General features: G+C 44.2%; 1 protein-coding gene and 1 long non-coding RNA gene across 3 annotated transcripts in view; one reads left to right on the top strand and one right to left on the bottom strand.

The window, feature by feature from the left end:
- LOC133545133 (uncharacterized) overlaps positions 1 to 17,600 on the bottom strand; it is a 56,909-nt gene extending 39,309 nt beyond the window's left edge. Inside the window, exons 1-2 of the long non-coding RNA XR_009804735.1 lie at positions 17,457 to 17,600; positions 12,220 to 12,285 (exon numbers count right to left, since the gene is read on the bottom strand). This is a non-coding gene — a long non-coding RNA (uncharacterized LOC133545133). The remainder of the gene's footprint in view (positions 1 to 12,219; positions 12,286 to 17,456) is intronic.
- The window catches only part of LOC133545130 (MAGUK p55 subfamily member 7-like), a 149,760-nt gene that overhangs the window by 100,013 nt on the left and 29,826 nt on the right, over positions 1 to 19,921 (top strand). For both annotated transcript variants that reach the window (XM_061890487.1, XM_061890486.1), the window contains 4 exons: positions 4,070 to 4,144; positions 11,855 to 12,051; positions 12,117 to 12,175; positions 14,676 to 14,729. In XM_061890487.1, coding sequence (XP_061746471.1) covers positions 4,070 to 4,144; positions 11,855 to 12,051; positions 12,117 to 12,175; positions 14,676 to 14,729 — 385 coding nt within the window. The remainder of the gene's footprint in view (positions 1 to 4,069; positions 4,145 to 11,854; positions 12,052 to 12,116; positions 12,176 to 14,675; positions 14,730 to 19,921) is intronic.

The following is a 19,921-nucleotide window of genomic DNA, read 5'->3' as shown; positions in this document are numbered from 1 at the left end:
TAATCATAATAATTTTGAAGAAATATTTCTTTGTCGAAAAAACAGAAGCTAAAATGAAGAATTGAATTTAAATGTATTTATTATTCTTTACAAGAAAAACAATGAATTTACTTGAACATTGATTTAAATTCTCAGGAAAAAATAGGAAGGTAAAAATGTGTTTAAAAATCCTAAAATCATTTCAATGGTTGTATTTTTTCTCTAAAATTGTCTTTCTCAAAGTTATAAGAAGCAAAGTAAAAAAATAATTGAATTTATTTAAACAAGTGAAGACCAAGTCTTTAAAATATTTTCTTGGATTTTCAAATTCTATTTGAGTTTTGTCTCTCTTAGAATTAAAAATGTCGAGCAAAGCCAGACCAGCTTGCTAGTAAATAAATACAATTTAAAAAATAGAGGCAGCTCACTGGTAAGTGCTGCTATTTGAGCTATTTTTAGAACAGGCCAGCGAGCGACTCATCTGGTCCTTACGGGCTACCGCGTTGGTGACCCCTTCTCTAACCATTCTACAAAATGTTTTGATTGTTCGTTATGACTAAGGGATCCAAGGTTGTTGCGGAGCAAGCAGTTGCAAAACAACATGACCTTGACACATGAGGGAAACATATAAAAAAGCCAGTAGACCAATATTTGATATGATTTTGCTTGATTCTGTTTGCATGTGCAATTCAATCCACCTTGTACTTTTTCATATGGGTAAATAAAACTTTTGGACTAAAACCACTTTGTCTGCGGTCTAAGCGTCGGACAATCCACCACGCCATAAAAAAACAGTAATCCAGGTTTTGTTTTTGGACAGAACCGTACCGTCGTTGTTTAATGTAACGAAACGTCTCATCGAGTTTCTACGAGTTCTGGACAACACAAGACAGACCCAATCAAGTATTTCCTCCTTTTTGGCGAGGCAAACAAAAACTTGTCAGGAAGATTAATCTCATGTTAGTTTTGGTGTTCACAAGCTATTTGTTGCCAGTAACAAAAAAAAGGGAAACATAAACATTAGCTCAGTCAACGCCGGTGCTTTTTTTTTCTCATAAAATTTGCATGAATTATGGCTGACATTTGATGTTAATTATGGTAAATGCAAATGTGCGGATGGATGACAAAGAAAAGTCCGACCGCGCTCCCCGTAATGATCGGAAAAAAAAAAAAACACTTTTTGGGAAGAATAGCATTGATCTCCCCGGTAGGTTTGTATAATAAACCATGCCAAGGCACATTAATTCTGAGCAAACACTTTACAATTGTATATAGTTTTTTTACACATAGTTTTTTCCTACAAGAATAAAGCTTCTTGGTAAACACGGTATTCCGGTATTAGATTGGCACCTGACCACACCTGGTGTCAATCAGCCCGATTGCCATTTGAACCTGTTTTCTCCTCCAGTCGAGTGCTGGATTATTGTCATGTATTGTCGCTCCTGTCGTGTCATACCGTGTCGCGTTGGATCATGAATGTCAAACTCTGGCCCGCCGTGTAATTTCATTCGGCCCTTCAGGCAATATCAAATTAACATTAGAGCTGGCCCGCCGCTGTAACACCACATTCACCGCAAATACTCATACTTGTCAACCCTTCAAATTTTCCCGGGAGACTCCCGAAGGTCGGTGCCCCTCCCGAATTTCTCCCGATTTCCACCCGGACAATAATATCGGGGGCGGGCCGAAAAAGCACTGCTTTTGGAGTTCTCTACATGTCGCCACACCTGGTGTCAATCAGCCCGATTGCCATTTGAACCTGTTTTGTCCTCCAGTCGAGTGCTGGATTATTGTCATGTATTGTCGCTCCTGTCGTGTCATACCGTGTCGCGTTGGATCATGAATGTCAAACTCTGGCCCGCCGTGTAATTTCATTTGGCCCTTGAGGCAATATCAAATTAACATTAGAGCTGGACCACCGCTGTAACACCACATTCACCGCTAATACTCATACTTGTCAACCCTTCAAATTTTCCCGGGAGACTCCCGAAGTTCAGTGCCCCTCCCGGATTTCTCCCGATTTCCACCCGGACAATAATATCGGGGGCGGGCCGTAAAAGCACTGCTTTTGGAGTTCTCTACATGTCGCCACACCTGGTGTCAATCAGCCCGATTGCCATTTGAACCTGTTTTGTCCTCCAGTCGAGTGCTGGATTATTGTCATGTATTGTCGCTCTTGTCGTGTCATACCGTGTCGCGTTGGATCATGAATGTCAAACTCTGGCCCGCGGGTCAAATTTGGCCCGCCGTGTAATTTCATTTGGCCCTTGAGGCAATATCAAATTAACATTAGAGCTGGCCCGCCGCTGTAACACCACATTCACCGCTAATACTCATACTGGCCGCCTGGCGGTCACGGCTGCTGTGTTTTATCTGTCGCCGCAGCTGTCGTGTAGCCTTGAAGACGCCGGAGCCGGTGCTTTTTTCCGACGGGAGTCGCAACGAGTTGAACGGGGCCGCGTGAAACACTGATGATGTGTTACTGTCGTCCGAATCCTCCATCCCCTCCTTTATTCCTACAAGAATAAAGCTTCTTAGTAAACACAGTATTCCGGTATTAGATTGGCACCTGACCACACCTGGTGTCAATCAGCCCGATTGCCATTTGAACCTGTTTTGTCCTCCAGTCGAGTGCTGGATTATTGTCATGTATTGTCGCTCCTGTCGTGTCATACCGTGTCGCGTTGGATCATGAATGTCAAACTCTGGCCCGCCGTGTAATTTCATTCGGCCCTTCAGGCAATATCAAATTAACATTAGAGCTGGACCGCCGCTGTAACACCACATTCACCGCTAATACTCATACTTGTCAACCCTTCAAATTTTCCCGGGAGACTCCCGAAGTTCAGTGCACCTCCCGAATTTCTCCCGATTTCCACCCGGACAATAATATCGGGGGCGGGCCGTAAAAGCACTGCTTTTGGAGTTCTCTACATGTCGCCACGTCCGCTTTTCTTCCATAAAAACAGCGTGCCGGCCCACTCACATAATATATGCGGCTCATACACACACACACACAAGTGAATGCAAGGCATACTTGGTCAACAGCCATACAGGTCACACTGAGGGTGGCCGTATAAACAACTTTAACACTGTTACAAATATGCGCCACACTGTGAACCCACAGCAAACAAGAATGACAATGTCACACCTATGGACCATGTTTTATTTTGTCATGTTATGTTTTGATTTTGGACATTCAGTCACGTTTTGCACTTCCCGGTTTTGCTTGTTTCCATGCCAACTCATTACTTTTCACCTGTCACTCCTTTTCTGTTCATCATTCTGGGATCTTCACACTCGCACACACGCTACCCATGCCCTCGTCCACAGTTCCATGCCGTGTCAGTTTTTCTATTTATGCCATGTGCTAGTTTTGTTTATAGTTTATTATTATTCATGCCAATCGAGCAAGTTTTTTTGTTTCATGTTTGTAGTTTTGCATTTATGCTAGTCTTTTGTTTGTTCACAGCCAAGTGTCTGTACCTCCTTGTGAGCGCCCTTAGTTTGCTTATGTTTTATTATAGTTTTAAATAAACAACTATGTACTCACTCGTGTTGATCCTCATCTGCATCGAAGAAACAATCCATGTCCAAACCAAGTTATGACGGACAAACAACATTTTTGGGAGAACATCCACACCGTAACACAACCGGACAAATACCCAGAATCCCTTGCATCACTTACTCTCTCGGGACGCTACAATATACACCCCCGCTACCACCAAACCCCACCCCGACTCAAACCTGCCGCCGAAAAAAAGGCATTAAATTTGTGTTTTTATTTAATTTGATATGCTATTGATATTTTTAAATTATAAGCCTCGCTTGTTCAATATTTAATGCAACACTTGTTTGGGTTCCTATTAAAGGGTTAATTTATTCAACCTCGACCCGCGGCTTTGTTCGGTTTTAAATTTTGGCCCGCTCTGTATTTGAGTTTGACACCCCTGTTCTAGACCCTTCTGACAGATCTGGGTCGTAGGTTTTTTTTTTTCCGGTTTTTTTTTTCCCTTTATGCTAAGCTAACGTCTCCCAGCTGCGGCGTGGTATTCCACAAACAAACTAACGTGCGGCTAATGGTGTGCAGGCACGCTCGGAGGGCGACGTCACCTTCACCATTGTTCCGGCGTCTTCCAAGCAAGATGTGGCGTCCCGTAAAAAGGTACGTGTTCCCAATTTTGACTTTGGGATTTTTACTTACTTTTTTTGTGACCGTCTGGTCGGATTATCGCATGCGTGTTTGCTCTTAACTAATAAACCTGATGCAAGTCGTAGAGATTGTTGGAGAAAAGCCGATGTGGCCTTGGGGCGGCATAGCTCGGTTGGTAGAGCGGCTGTGCTGGGCAACTTGAGGGTTGCAGGTTCGATTCCCGCTTCTGCCATCCTAGTCACTGCCGTTGTGTCCTTGGGCAAGACACTTGACCCACCTGCTCCCAGTGCCACCCACACTGGTTTAAATGTAAATTAGATATTGGGTTTCACTATGTAAAGCGCTTTGAGTCACTGGAGAAAAAGCGCTATATAAATATAATTCACTTCACAATATATTTTTTGAGAAAAAATGGGAAATGAATCCGATGGACATACAAACCCCAAAACAGTTTGTGTAAATGGCAAATAAAACACAAAATAACTTATATTCATTTGAATAGACTGCAAAAAACAATCGAAGCCGGCGGCGTCTCCGGGTGTTGTTGATAAATGGTTTTCGCTTCGCATTAGTACAGTTTTTGTTACGCCGGTTCGGCATCGTGGTACCGGGTTGGATTCCCCTCGAGGATGCGTCAAACGAAGAACACCACAAAGGTAGGATCTAACAAATGTATTAACAAAAGGTGAGCTCTGAACAAAAACACTGGAGCTAATAAAAAGGGAAACAAAAGACGCTAGTGTGTAAGCTAGGAAATATAAAAAAACTAAGACTTGGCACGATGGTACAAAAAGTAAAAAAAAAAGATGATTAGCATGTGAGCTAAAGATGACAATAAGGTGGCTTAGCTAATGAGCTGGCGAGAAAAACATACCTGACGTTACTTGTTGCATGTGAGCTAATTAGAGTCCCGGGCAGAAGAATGAAAAGAGGAAGGCTTATAAAGGGAAGGTGATTAACACAGAACAGGTGTGCAGGAACCGGGAGTAACAGCTGAAACTAATAAGTAACCATGGTGATGGACGAAACGGGAAATAAACTGATCAAACGGAAAATGAGACCAAAGATGGAAAAATAAACAATAGTATGTGAAGATCCGAGTCACGGATCGCGACAGTTTTAACTTGCACGTAGTAGAGACAAACTGTAATTACTGGCAGTGGTTTTCTAAAGTGTTCCTGAGCCCATGTGGTGATATCCTTTACACACTGATTTATTTATTAAAAGGTACATTGAGCAAATTGGCTTTTTCTGGCAATGTGTATCAAACCGGTAGCCCTTCGCATTAATCAGTACCCAAGAAGTAGCTCTTGGTTTCAAAAAGGTAGACATTCAAAATACCATTTTTTCCACGTTCAACGTTTTTTTGGTCACCTATTTCCACCATTCTAAAGTTGGACTACTCCTTTCCAACCTATTCAAACCATTCCACTCATCCTGGACATTCAAACTAACACGTTCCCAAGTTCCAAACCAAATTCCCGTTTTGCTGGAAATTCAAACTCTTCGACATTCAAACCATTCCAACGTTCAAACTATTTTGACATACTTCTAGTATGAGTTTTTTCTGTGTGAGCGCCGAATTATCTCGAAAAACCAATAACGGGGAACAGCCGCTGGTACTGATCCCAAAACTAAACTGGAGCGAGACCGCCGATCCAACATGTTCCAGTTTTCCACACAACAGGACTACGCCCCAGCCTTGATTGTTGTCGACTACACAGGATGCTCTTTCCACGGCGACTCGCTTCCAAAGCGACGCCATCTGTTGGAAATAACGCGAGTTTGGATAACCTAATCCCGCGGTTTGTGTGTTACATGACGGCAGCTGCCCAAAGGGTCCCATCTTGATCAAAATAACTGTCGCTGGAATGATTGTGAAGCCCGTCTGCATTGTAACACGAGCCCATGTGGTGATATCCTTTACACACTGATTTATTTATTAAAAGGTACATTGAGCAAATTGACTTTTTCTGGCAATGTGTATCAAACCGGTAGCCCTTCGCATTAATCAGTACCCAAGAAGTAGCTCTTGGTTTCAAAAAGGTAGACATTCAAAATACCATTTTTTCCACGTTCAACGTTTTTTTGGTCACCTATTTCCACCATTCTAAAGTTGGACTACTCCTTTCCAACCTATTCAAACCATTCCACTCATCCTGGACATTCAAACTAACACGTTCCCAAGTTCCAAACCAAATTCCCGTTTTGCTGGAAATTCAAACTCTTCGACATTCAAACCATTCCAACGTTCAAACTATTTTGACATACTTCTAGTATGAGTTTTTTCTGTGTGAGCGCCGAATTATCTCGAAAAACCAATAACGGGGAACAGCCGCTGGTACTGATCCCAAAACTAAACTGGAGCGAGACCGCCGATCCAACATGTTCCAGTTTTCCACACAACAGGACTACGCCCCAGCCTTGATTGTTGTCGACTACACAGGATGCTCTTTCCACGGCGACTCGCTTCCAAAGCGACGCCATCTGTTGGAAATAACGCGAGTTTGGATAACCTAATCCCGCGGTTTGTGTGTTACATGACGGCAGCTGCCCAAAGGGTCCCATCTTGATCAAAATAACTGTCGCTGGAATGATTGTGAAGCCCGTCTGCATTGTAACACGAGCCCATGTGGTGATATCCTTTACACACTGATTTATTTATTAAAAGGTACATTGAGCAAATTGACTTTTTCTGGCAATGTGTATCAAACCGGTAGCCCTTCGCATTAATCAGTACCCAAGAAGTAGCTCTTGGTTTCAAAAAGGTAGACATTCAAAATACCATTTTTTCCACGTTCAACGTTTTTTTGGTCACCTATTTCCACCATTCTAAAGTTGGACTACTCCTTTCCAACCTATTCAAACCATTCCACTCATCCTGGACATTCAAACTAACACGTTCCCAAGTTCCAAACCAAATTCCCGTTTTGCTGGAAATTCAAACTCTTCGACATTCAAACCATTCCAACGTTCAGACTATTTTGACATACTTCTAGTATGAGTTTTTTCTGTGTGAGCGCCGAATTATCTCGAAAAACCAATAACGGAGAACAGCCGCTGGTACTGATCCCAAAACTAAACTGGAGCGAGACCGCCGATCCAACATGTTCCAGTTTTCCACACAACAGGACTACGCCCCAGCCTTGATTGTTGTCGACTACACAGGATGCTCTTTCCACGGCGACTCGCTTCCAAAGCGACGCCATCTGTTGGAAATAACGCGAGTTTGGATAACCTAATCCCGCGGTTTGTGTGTTACATGACGGCAGCTGCCTAAAGGGTCCCATCTTGATCGAAATAACCGTCGCTGGAATGATTGTGAAGCCCGTCTGCATTGTAACACGAGCCCATGTGGTGATATCCTTTACACACTGATTTATTTATTAAAAGGTACATTGAGCAAATTGGCTTTTTCTGGCAATGTGTATCAAACCGGTAGCCCTTCGCATTAATCAGTACCCAAGAAGTAGCTCTTGGTTTCAAAAAGGTAGACATTCAAAATACCATTTTTTCCACGTTCAACGTTTTTTTGGTCACCTATTTCCACCATTCTAAAGTTGGACTACTCCTTTCCAACCTATTCAAACCATTCCACTCATCCTGGACATTCAAACTAACACGTTCCCAAGTTCCAAACCAAATTCCCGTTTTGCTGGGAATTCAAACTCTTCGACATTCAAACCATTCCAACGTTCAAACTATTTTGACATACTTCTAGTATGAGTTTTTTCTGTGTGAGCGCCGAATTATCTCGAAAAACCAATAACGGGGAACAGCAGCTGGTACTGATCCCAAAACTAAACTGGAGCGAGACCGCCGATCCAACATGTTCCAGTTTTCCACACAACAGGACTACGCCCCAGCCTTGATTGTTGTCGACTACACAGGATGCTCTTTCCACGGCGACTCGCTTCCAAAGCGACGCCATCTGTTGGAAATAACGCGAGTTTGGATAACCTAATCCCGCGGTTTGTGTGTTACATGACGGCAGCTGCCTAAAGGGTCCCATCTTGATCGAAATAACCGTCGCTGGAATGATTGTGAAGCCCGTCTGCATTGTAACACGAGCCCATGTGGTGATATCCTTTACACACTGATGTCGATTTTTGATTCAGGACCGGTTGGTTTTCAGTGATTTCTCCCGATTTTCTGAACTTTTTGATGGTACTAAATACCCTAAATTCCTTGCAATAGCTGATTGACAAATGTTCTTAAACAATTTGCTCACGCATGTGTTCACAAAGCGGTGACCCTCGCCCCGTCCTTGCTTGTGAACGACTGAACATTTCACGGAAGCTGCTTTTCTACCCGATCATGGACACCACTTGCTCACAATGAGCCTGTTCAAATAAATGTAGCACCTTTCCTGCTTCTGACTCCCAGACCGTAGTCGAGGACTTCACTTTACCCGGCAGTGGGTCTCCACAGCTCCGGACTACAGGGTAAACGACGAGTCCGGCGATTCGTAGCAAATCGGAACTTTTTTCGATGTCTGCACACAGCCGGTCCACCAAAACACTAGTCCAGGGCTCGGGAACCTTTTTGGCTGAGAGAGCCAAGAAACCAAATATTTTAAAATGTATTTCCGTAAGAGCCATAGAATATTTTTTTTTTACCACTGAACACAACTAAACGTGTTTATTTTTAAGTAAAACCAACATTTTTAGAGTAAACTAGGTCTCTTAATCTTTGTAATAACTGTGGAAGGGGCGTGGCCCGCGGGCCTGCAGCAAAGCAGGGTGTTGCCAGGACCGACCTGGAAATCGGCGAGAGGTGCCTAGATGGTCCACCTTGGCCTTGTTATCTAATCACCCGTCGCTCTGTTTATAAGCAGCAGCCAGGAGGAGAGACAGGGTTGGAGCTGGAGCCAGAGCTCGAGCGAGGACGAAAGAGAAAAAGAGAATTGAAAAATAAAACAATATTGTAACCTTGAAACAGGCTCTTTCGTCGGTGCTTGGTGGTCTGAAGAACCCACAGTAGGGCAAACCCCTCGCTAACCAACAATATCAATCAATCAATCAATCAATCAATGTTTATTTATATAGCCCCAAATCACAAATGTCTCAAAGGACTGCACAAATCATTACGACTACAACATCCTCGGAAGAACCCACAAAAGGGCAAGGAAAACTCACACCCAGTGGGCAGGGAGAATTCACATCCAGTGGGACGCCAGTGACAATGCTGACTATGAGAAACCTTGGAGAGGACCTCAGATGTGGGCAACCCCCCCCCCCCTCTAGGGGACCGAAAGCAATGGATGTCGAGCGGGTCTAACATGATACTGTGAAAGTTCAATCCATAGTGGCTCCAACACAGCCGCGAGAGTCCCGTCCACAGGAAACCATCTCAAGCGGATCAGCAGCGTAGAGATGTCCCCAACCGATACAGGCGAGCGGTCCATCCTGGGTCCCGACGATAAATAAATGACTTCTTACCATTAACGCAACTTCTTGAACAGGCGCGGTAGAAAACGGACGGATGGATTAAAAAATGCATGAGAATGTTTTATATTCTGAACATTATTTTCAACGCTGTGATTACAAGTGGGATTATTCATCACTTGTCGTGTCAAGCGATGTCAGCTCGGATTTACCCGAGAGCTACGCTACTCTCATAACATAAGCGTTTGATGAGCATTCCTCAACGTGCTGAGTCTTTTTTGCCGCTTGTGCCAGCTTTTTTTAAACACGTCGCCGGCATTAAATTCCAAATGAGCTAATATTTTCCCCAAAAAATAACGTTAAGTCGAATGTAGGTTGAAAAGGATTTGCAAATCATTGTATTCTGTTTTTATTTACCATTTACACAGCGTGCCGACTTCATTGGTGTTATTTTTGTAAGTCATCTGCATAGATCATTATTAATGCAATCAGAGTGTGGAGAGGCAAGATGGCGGCAAGGAGGCGGAGGATGCGAGCGAGAGGCGAGGCAGGGCGTGCCGGGAGCGACGCCACAGTCAAGTTCAGGTATGTGGATCGCACACCGGGACACAATTAATTTATCTCCTTTCAGTGTATTAAAGGGGAGAGGGAGGAGAGAGCGGGGCAGAAGGAGGAGGAGAGCCTGCAGCAGTGGCTAAAGAGCAAGTACGACGGAGACGCGGCCAACTGAGCGACACGGAGGAGTGGCGACGAGAGTCTAACCAGACAAACAGATGTCCTTCCTTGGTGGTCAGTGGAACCCGAGCAATGACAGCGTGACTTGTCCACATTTGGCGCCCAACCTGGCTGGACCACCGGAGGCGGGGGAGGACGATCCCCTGTGGACTCTCATTGGTGCGCTGGCTGGCCTCGCAGCAAATAAGAGGGTAGAAGAATGTGGACGACTCACGCGGTCGTCGCTCGGGTTCCACCGACCACCAAGGAAGGACATCTCTTTTTCAGGTTTCACTCTCGTTTATTCTGCAATTAAGGAAGTATTTTGCGCCGTCGCCGCTCCTGCTGCTCACTCCTCCGTATCGCTCAGTTGGCCGCGTCTCCGTCGTACTTGCTCTTCCTCCTTCTGGCCCGCTCTCTCCTCCCTCTCCCCTTTTATACATTGAGAGGAGATCAGTTAATTGTTTCCCGGTGTGCGATCCATGCACCTGAACTTGACTGTGGCGTTGCCTCTCGCTCGCATTATCTGCCTCCTTACCGCCATCTTGGGCCGGGCTCCAGCGTGCCCTGCCGCTCCATCGGACCGTCGGCTCCGCCTCTTCACACCGAGTTATTGTCATTTCCAAAAAGCCTACATTATTTCTTTCCCCTTAGTTGTTTGTAAGAGCTCTCTTCGACTACAACCCAAATGAGGATCCGGCCATGCCGTGCAAAGATGCGCCGGTCCGACGGAGTGGCAGGGCGGCAAGGAGGCGAAGGATGCGAGCGAGAGGCGAGGTGGGGCGTGCCGGGAGCGACGCCACAGTCAATTTCAGGTGCGTGGATTGCACACCGGGACACAATTAACTTATCTCCTCTCAATGTATAAAAGGGGAGAGGGAGGAGAGAGCGGGAAAGAAGGAGGCGGAGAGCCCGCAGCAGTGGCTAAAGAGCAAGTACGACGGAGACGCGGCCAACTAAGCGACACGGAGGAGCGGCGATGGCGCAAAAGACTTCCTTGATTGCAAAATCAACGAGAGTCAAACCTGAAAAACAGATGTCCTTCCTTGGAGTTTGGTGGAACCCGAGCAACGACAGCGTGAGTCGTCCACATTTGGCGCCCAACCTGGCTGGACCACCGGAGGCGGGGGAGGACGATCCCCTTTGGGCTGTCATTGGTGCGCTGGCCGGCCTCGCAGCAAGCAGCCGACAGCAATGCCAGCTCCCGAAGATAAGAAGGTAGAAAAGAATGTGGATGACTCACGCTGTCGTCGCTCGGGTTCCACCAACCACCAAGGAAGGACATCTCTTTTTCAAGTTTGACTCTCGTTTATTTTGCAATCAGAGAAGTCTTTTGCGCCGTCACTCCTCTGTGTCGCTCAGTTGGCTGCGTCTCCGTCGTACTTGCTCCTCCTCCTTCTGCCCCGCTCTCTCCTCCCTCTCCCCTTTTAAAATTGAGAGGAGATAAGTTAATCGTGTCCCGGTGTGCGATCCACGCACCTGAACTTGACTGTGACGTTGCTCGCCTCTTGCTCGCATCCTCCGCCTCCTTGCCACCATCTTGGGCGTGCCCTGCCGCGCCGCCTCTTCACACCGAGTTATTGTCATTTCAAAAAAGCCTACATGATTTCTTTCCCCCTAGTTGTTTGTAAGAGCTCTCTTCGACTACAACCCAAACGAGGATCCGGCCGTGCCGTGCAAGGACGCAGCGATCGCCTTTAAAAGAGGCGACATACTGCAGATTGCCACCATGGAGGACGACGCCTGGTGGCAGGCTTGCCACGTCGGTGTCAACAACACCCGAGCGGGACTCATCCCCTCACAGCAGCTCCAAGAGAGGTGATGGATTATTTGTGAAAAAAAAAAAAAGGCATTTCCCACAAATTTGATTTACGGTCCTACAGAAGAGTTGCACTGCAGCGACCCAAAGCCCTGTTCCAGGCCGAGCAAGTCAAAGCCACAGGTGATCTTTTTTTTTTCTCCCCACAAAAGAGCTTTTAAACATACCAGGGCCCGGTTTTGTGAGGGAGAGTTTCGCGCAGAAGGTCACGTGCGGTCAGGAGATGGCAAAGCCTGGACAAACAGAAAAAAATGACATCAAATACATATTTTGTTCACGTAACTGCTTTATAATCAGGGATGTGTATCAAATCGGTACTTGAACAGGTGCCATTAAAAAATAAAAAACATGCAAATTTTTGCCAAATAAAAAAATAAATCAACAAATAAAGTGAATTATACTTATATAGCACTTTTCTCTAGTGACTCAAAGCGCTTTTTACATAGTGAAACCCAATATCTAAGTTTCATTTAGTGTCTTGCCCAGTGACTAGGATGGCGAAAGCGGGAATCGAACCTGGATCCCTCAAGTTGCTGGCGCTATTCCGCCCCCCCCAAAACAAATGCCTCTTTAATTTTAAAGTTAAAGTCCCAACAAGGCGTGGTGAAATTACCCTCTGCATTTGACCCATCCCCAAGTTTAGGTGAGGTGAGGGGAGCAGTGAGCAGCAGCGGTGGCCACGCCCAGGAATAATTTTGGTGATTTAACCCCTAATTCCAACCCCTTGATGCCGAGTTTCAAGCAGGGAGGCGACGGGTCCCGTTTTTTAATCGTCTTTGGTACGACTCGGTCCGGGTGTCAGGCTTGCCCCTGACAGTTTGGTTGTGTTTTAGTTTTTCCTGTGTGTGTGTTTGTAGTATTTCCAGTCTTTATTTCCTGTCAGTGCTCTTATTTTGTCTGTTTCCTGTCTTTCTCCCTGAGCGCTGTTTCCCCTACGCTGCGGCTGATTGGCACCTGGCCACACCTGGTATTAATCAGCCCACTCCTATTTTTACCTGCTTTGTTCCTCCAGTCACTGCTGGGTCAATGTCATTTCTATCCTTTTTTTAGTATCTTGTTCCATTATTTTGATTAAATAATGTTTTCCTATTCAATGCCTGCCTCCTTCTCTGCATCTTGGGGTTTGTCAACAACAAACTCTGACACCGGGGTTTGAACTCATGATCTTCCGGTCCCAGGGCGGACACTCGAACCACAAGGCCACTGAGCCTAATAGATTGTATTTCCATTGCACTTCACATTTGAACATATAATAATAATACCAATAATAGATTTTATTTGTAAAAGCAATTTACATTGAGCAAACAACCTCAAAGTGCTACAGTGCATAAAACATTTTTTTTTAAAAATACAAACTAAAACTAGCACACAAATCTAAAAAAAATGTTAGAAAAAAAAAGTTTTCACAGTCTGTGGTGCCCTCAGGTGGACAGGGAAAGCGTTCCACATACTACAGTGCATTAAAAATAAATAAAAATAAATAATAACTAGAACAGCCACATAGCTAGAACTAGCAAACATATATCTAAAATAAGGCTTTTTAAAAAAAAAAAGAAGATTTTTAAGCCTTCCGGTCTCGGGGCAGACACTCTAACCACAAGGCCACTGTGCCTAATAGATTGTATTTCCATTGCACTTCACACTTGAACATATAATAATAATAACAATAATAGATTTTATTTGTAAAAGCAATTTACATTGAGCAAACAAAAAAAAATACACACTAGAACAGCCTAATAGCTAAAACTAGCACACATATATAAAAAAAAGTTTGAAAAAAAAAAAAGTTTTCACAGTCTGTTGATAGTCAAATATCAAGTTACGCAATAGTGGAATTAGACAAAAAACCGTAACATTAGCAAAAGAAAAAGTTAGCCCTGTGATGTTAGCCTGCTAACGTTAGCATGCTAACAGTTAAAATGTATCCCATTCCAAGTTATATGACTCTAATGTGTATGTAATATTAGCTTTACCACCACCATGCTTGACAGTAGGTATAGTGTTCCTGGGATTTAAGGCCTCATCTTTTCTCCTCCAAACATCCATCCATCCATCCATCCATTTTCTACCGCTTATTCCCTTTCGGGGTCGCGGGGGGCGCTGGCGCCTATCTCAGCTACAATCGGGCGGAAGGCGGGGTACACCCTGGACAAGTCGCCAGCTCATCACAGGGCCAACACAGATAGACAGACAACATTCACACTCACATTCAAACACTAGGGCCAAATTTAGTGTTGCCAATCAACCTATCCCCAGGCATATTACTGGGTATTAGTGTAAAGGACATCACCACATGGGCTCAGGAGCACTTCAGAAAACCACTGTCAGTAACTACAGTTGGTAGCTACATCTGTAAGTGCAAGGTAAAACTCTACCATGCAAAGTAAAACTCATTTATCAACAACACCCAGAAACACAGCTAAGACATACGGTTAGTATTGGAAACTCAAGACAGACATGACATTATGTTCTGGTTATTAATCTTTTCGTTTTTTCAATCCTGGATGCAATTCCTAAATCCGACTATTATTTTAAATTTCCAAAGCAAAAAAAAAAAAAAAAAAATAGTTGTACATTGTGTTGATATCTGTGGGCATGAAATTTCATGGTTTTCCCTCTCTAGTTTTTCCAGGGGAGGAGGATGTCGACTACGGCGCTCTAACTGGAATCCACATCGGTGAGATGTTTGACTTGTTCCACATAAATTCCCTCGGCTACTGGAAAGAAAACTGGTGTTTAAAAAAAAAAAAGAAAAAAAAAAGCACGACACACTTGAGGCAATTGGACATGACAACTCAACGATGGCCACCAAGAAAAACAGATTCATGGGCTTGCATTTTTTTTTTTATGGGTTTAATGATTTAAAAAACCCGGAGAAAGAAAAAAAAAAGTGGTTTGAGCAGTAGAGATTTCCCTAAGAATGCAAGGGAAGCTCGGCTAACATAAAAAGACTCGATTTTCGGAAAGAAAAACATACCGAAAACTAGTGAAATTAACCCCGTTTCCATATGAGTTGGGAAATTGTGTTAGATACTGATAAACCGCGAATAATCATAAACTTCAGAATTTGATGCCAGCGACACGTGACAAAGAAGTTGGGAAAGGTGGCAAAAAATACTGACAAAGTTGAGGAATGCTCATCAAACACTTATGTGGGACATCCCGCTTAAGTGGTTGCCAAACAGCTTTCCATAAATATGCTCAGTCTTTCACGAGAAAGGACGGGGCGAGGTACACCCCTTTGTCCACAACTCCAAATAGTCAAACAGTTCAAGAACGACGTTTCTCAAAAGTGCAATTGCGAGAAATTTAGGGATTTCAACATCTACGGTCCATAATATCATCAAAAGGTTCAGAGAATCTGGAGAAATCAAACCGACATCAATCTCTGAAGGATATCACCACATGGGCTGAGGAACACTTCAGAAAACCACCGTCACTAAAAACAGCCGGTCGCTACATCTGTAAGTGCAAGTTAAAGCTCTACCATGCAAAGCGAAAGCCATTTATCAACAACATCCAGAAACGCCGCCGGCTTCTCTGGGCCCCGAGATCATCTAAGATGGACTGATGCAAAGTGGAAAAGTGTTCTGTGGTCTGACGAGTCCGCGTTACAAATTGTTTTTTTGGAAATATTGGACATCGTGTCATCCAGACCTGTCACGCCTATAGATCATGTTTTGTTTTTTGGACACTTGTGTTCCTGCTTTGGCACTTCCTGGTTTTCTTTATCTCCATAGCAACTCATTAGTTTCCACCTTGTCTCCAAGTCACGCCCCGGTCCTCAGTTCTCACACCTGTTAATCATTATCATAGTCAAAAATGCTCAGTCTTTCACAAGAAAGGATGGGGCGAGGTACACCCCTTTGTCCACAACTGTGTGAGAAAATAGTCAAACAGTTTAAGAACGGCGTTTCCCAAAAGTGCAATTGTGAGAAATTTAGGGATTTCAACATCTACGCTCCATAATATCATCAAAAGGTTCAGAGAGTCTGGAGAAATCACTCCACGTAAGCAGAACAGCCATGACTTGAACCCTGTATAAAAAAAAACGACATCAATCTCTAAAGGATATCACCACATGGGCTAAAGAACACTTCAGAAAACCACTGTCACTAAATACAGTCGGTTGCTACATCTGTAAGTGCAAGTTAAAGCTCTACTATGCAAAGCGAAAGCCATTTATCAACAACATCCAGAAACGCCGCCGGCTTCTCCGGGCCCCGAGATCATCTAAGATGGACTGATGCCAAGTGGAAAAGTGTTCTGTGGTCTGACGAGTCCGCGTTTCAAATTGTTTTTTGGAAATATTGGACATCGTGTCATCCGGACCTGTCACGCCTATAGATCATGTTTTGTTTTTTGGACACTTGTGTTCCTGCTTTGGCACTTCCTGGTTTTCTTTATCTCCATAGCAACTCATTAGTTTCCACCTTGTCTCCAAGTCACGCCCCGGTCCTCAGTTCTCACACCTGTTAATCATTATCATAGTCAAAAATGCCCAGTCTTTCACAAGAAAGGATGGGGCGAGGTACACCCCTTTGTCCACAACTGCGTGAGCAAATAGTTAAACAGTTTAAGTTCGGCGTTTCTCAAAGTGCAATTGTAAGAAATTTTGGGATTTCAACATCTACGGTCCATAATATCATCAAAAGGTTCAGAGAATCTGGAGAAATCACTCCACGTAAGCGACATGGCCGCGACTTGAACCCTGTATCAAAAAAACAACATCAATCTCTAAAGGATATCACCACATGGGCTCAGGAACACTTCAGAAAACCACCGTCACTAAAAACAGTCGGTCGCTACATCTGTAAGTGCAAGTTAAAGCTCTACCATGCAAAGCGAAAGCCATTTATCAACAACATCCAGAAACGCCGCCGGCTTCTCTGGGCCCCGAGATCATCTAAGATGGACTGATGCCAAGTGGAAAAGTGTTCTGTGGTCTGACGAGTCCGCGTTTCAAATTGTTTTTTGGAAATATTGGACATCGTGTCATCCAGACCTGTCACGCCTATAGATCATGTTTTGTTTTTTGGACACTTGTGTTCCTGCTTTGGCACTTCCTGGTTTTCTTTATCTCCATAGCAACTCATTAGTTTCCACCTTGTCTCCAAGTCACGGAGTTCTCACACCTGTTAATCATTATCATAGTCATTATTTAAGCCATTCTGTTTCGGTCTTCGTCCTGGCAACTTCCCACATTTCTTCATTTTGTCCACGCCACGTTAGTTTTTGTTGTTTATGCCACAGTGCAAGTTTTTGTTTCATGTTTACAGTTATAGCCTCTGTGCTAGTCTTTCCTTTTTTCATTAGCCAAGTTTGTTTTCCGCCCTCGTGCGCGCCCTTTGTTTGCCTTTTGTTGTAGTCTGCTTGTTTGATAATAAAATCAACATGTACTCACATTCGCGTCTGGCTCGTGCAAATCATCCTCTGCGTCGAAGAAACAACCAAAGTCCAAGTCCATGTGTGACGGGACCAGAGGGGAGGGGAACCATCCAGACTGTTATCGACGTAAAGTTCAAAAGCCAGCATGTGTGATGGTATGGGGGTGCATTAGTGCCCAAGGCATGGGTAACTTACACATCTGTGAAGGTACCATTAATGCTGAAAGGTACATACAGGTTTTGGAGCAACATATGTTGTCATCCAAGCAAAGTTATCATGGACGCCCCTGCTTATGTCAGCAAGACAATGCCAAGCTACGTTCAGCAAAATGAGAGAATCAGCGATATAGAAAGAGGGTTCTGCCGATACCAATACTTTAGTACTGGTACCAAAAAATGCATTTCGATACGATTCCGTACTTTCCTATATAGGGGGGGGCCACAAAAAAATGGCATTATTGGCTTTATTTGAACAAAAAAAGGGCAAACCCGTTCGAGATGAAACAAACAAACAGCATACAGGGTTACGGAACAAGGTGCCCCGTAAAAGATAGAAAAAAGGTAAAAGCTGGGAAAAGGTGAGTACAAAAATATAATCTAGACTGGAGTGGGGGCAAAGCAACGTACATCTCGAGATATCTAGCAACAGAGAGGGGGTGTGGGGGCCATGGCGGTCGGCTGCAGCTCTTCAGGCGCTGCCCAGCCGTCCATCGCGCCCGGGAGGTAAGGTCATCTAGATAGCAATATTTAGCAAATCCTTGTATTCCGTTTATACTTACATCTAACACAATTTCCCAACTCATATGGAAACGGGGTTTGTGTATATGCATCTATTTTCTACCGCTTATCCGTTTCGGGGTCACGGGGGGTTGCTGGAGCCTATGTTATTATGAAATCCCCCGAAGAGCAGGGAAACCTGCGAAACAGGTAGGGATGAAATAGCCTCTTCTATTTCCCGACCTAACGTGTGTGTGTGTGTTTGTGTATATATACACACGTTAGGTCAGGAAATAACAATCACAAGGCTTCTTTTAGAAACCGAAATCTGCGGAACTCTACAGAACTCAGCAAGCACATTTGGAACCTCAAAGAGAAATAATGTTGAATATTCAAAAACATGGCAAATTCTTGCATCCGGCACACCTTACAACAGTGGTAATAAAAGATTCAACCTATGCTTAAAAGAGAAACTGTTTATTGTATACCGCCCAGACCTGTCATCCCTCAACAAGGGCAGTGAAATTGTATCAGCATGGCGTCACCGATGGAGACACCTCCTAGGTAACACGTGAGCCAATCACCACACCCTACGCCTGCCTGTACCTACCCGTTCTGTGCTTAATATAAACCATGGTATGTGAATGCTTCCATTGAGATCGCCTGATGATTGAGGGAACACCTCATGAAACAGTTCTGTAGAGATAAAGTAGTCTTGTGATTTTTTTTCCCACACATACATATACACATATATATATATATATATATATATATATATATATATATATATATATATATATATATATATATATATATATATATATATAAATAAAAACCCGGCCCCCGGCTAAATTTTTTTAACAGAATGCGGCACCCGGGTCAAAAAGTTTGGGGATCCCTGGCCTACGGGGTGGCAGCAATCCTGCAACACCGCCACAGCGACTTAAAAAACTGAGAATGACGCTTGAACGCGTTTCGTTGGAAGAAGCAGGGGCGCCACGTAAACAAACACTTGTCGCACGGCGAGGAAACAGGCAGAGATGCTTACAAAGTCAAATCCCGGGCCTGGCATCGCCCGCTCAGAAGTCGTTAACGTCATGAAAAAGCCGACAAAGACGGGCCAAAACCGCAGGCGCGCGGCAGACGCTGCGTGTCAGAAGGCGTACAAATCACCCTTGGCACACTATTCTGGGGGGCCCGATCCCCCTTGTTGTCATTTTATGCGCCGTGGTTTTTTTTGTTTTTTTTTGTGGCTACCAGTGCTGAATCAACACACTGCCTCACAACAGATTTAGGCCTGACATCAGACCAGGAATCCATCATTTAATAAGCCACGTTTTCTTTTCTCACCACCCTCCTCTTGCTACCGTCCACAAACTACAAGAAGTTTCCGAATATAAGTGAAGTTAAGTGAATTATATTTATATAGCGCTTTTCTCTAGTGAAAGCCAATATCTAAGTTACATTTAAAGCAGTGTGGGTGGCACAAAGCGTCTTGCCCAAGGACACAACGGCAGTGACTAGGATGCATACTTGCCAACCCTCCCGGATTTTCCAGGAGACTACCGAAATTCAGCGCCTCTCCCGAAAACCTCCAGGGACAAATTTTCTCCCGAAAATCTCCCGAAATTCAGGCGGAGCTGGATGGGGCGTGGACCCACAATATAAACAGAGTGCCTGCCCAATCACGTTCTAACTGTAGAATGATCGGGGGCGAGTTCTTGGTTTCTTATGTGGGTTTATTGTTAGTCAGTCTCAGCGCGAC

This window comes from Nerophis ophidion, linkage group LG28 (genome assembly GCF_033978795.1).
Source record: "Nerophis ophidion isolate RoL-2023_Sa linkage group LG28, RoL_Noph_v1.0, whole genome shotgun sequence".
Taxonomy (NCBI): Eukaryota; Metazoa; Chordata; class Actinopteri; order Syngnathiformes; family Syngnathidae; genus Nerophis; species Nerophis ophidion.
The sequence above is the reverse complement of the archived record's forward strand: the minus strand, read 5'-3'. Positions and strand labels throughout refer to the sequence as shown.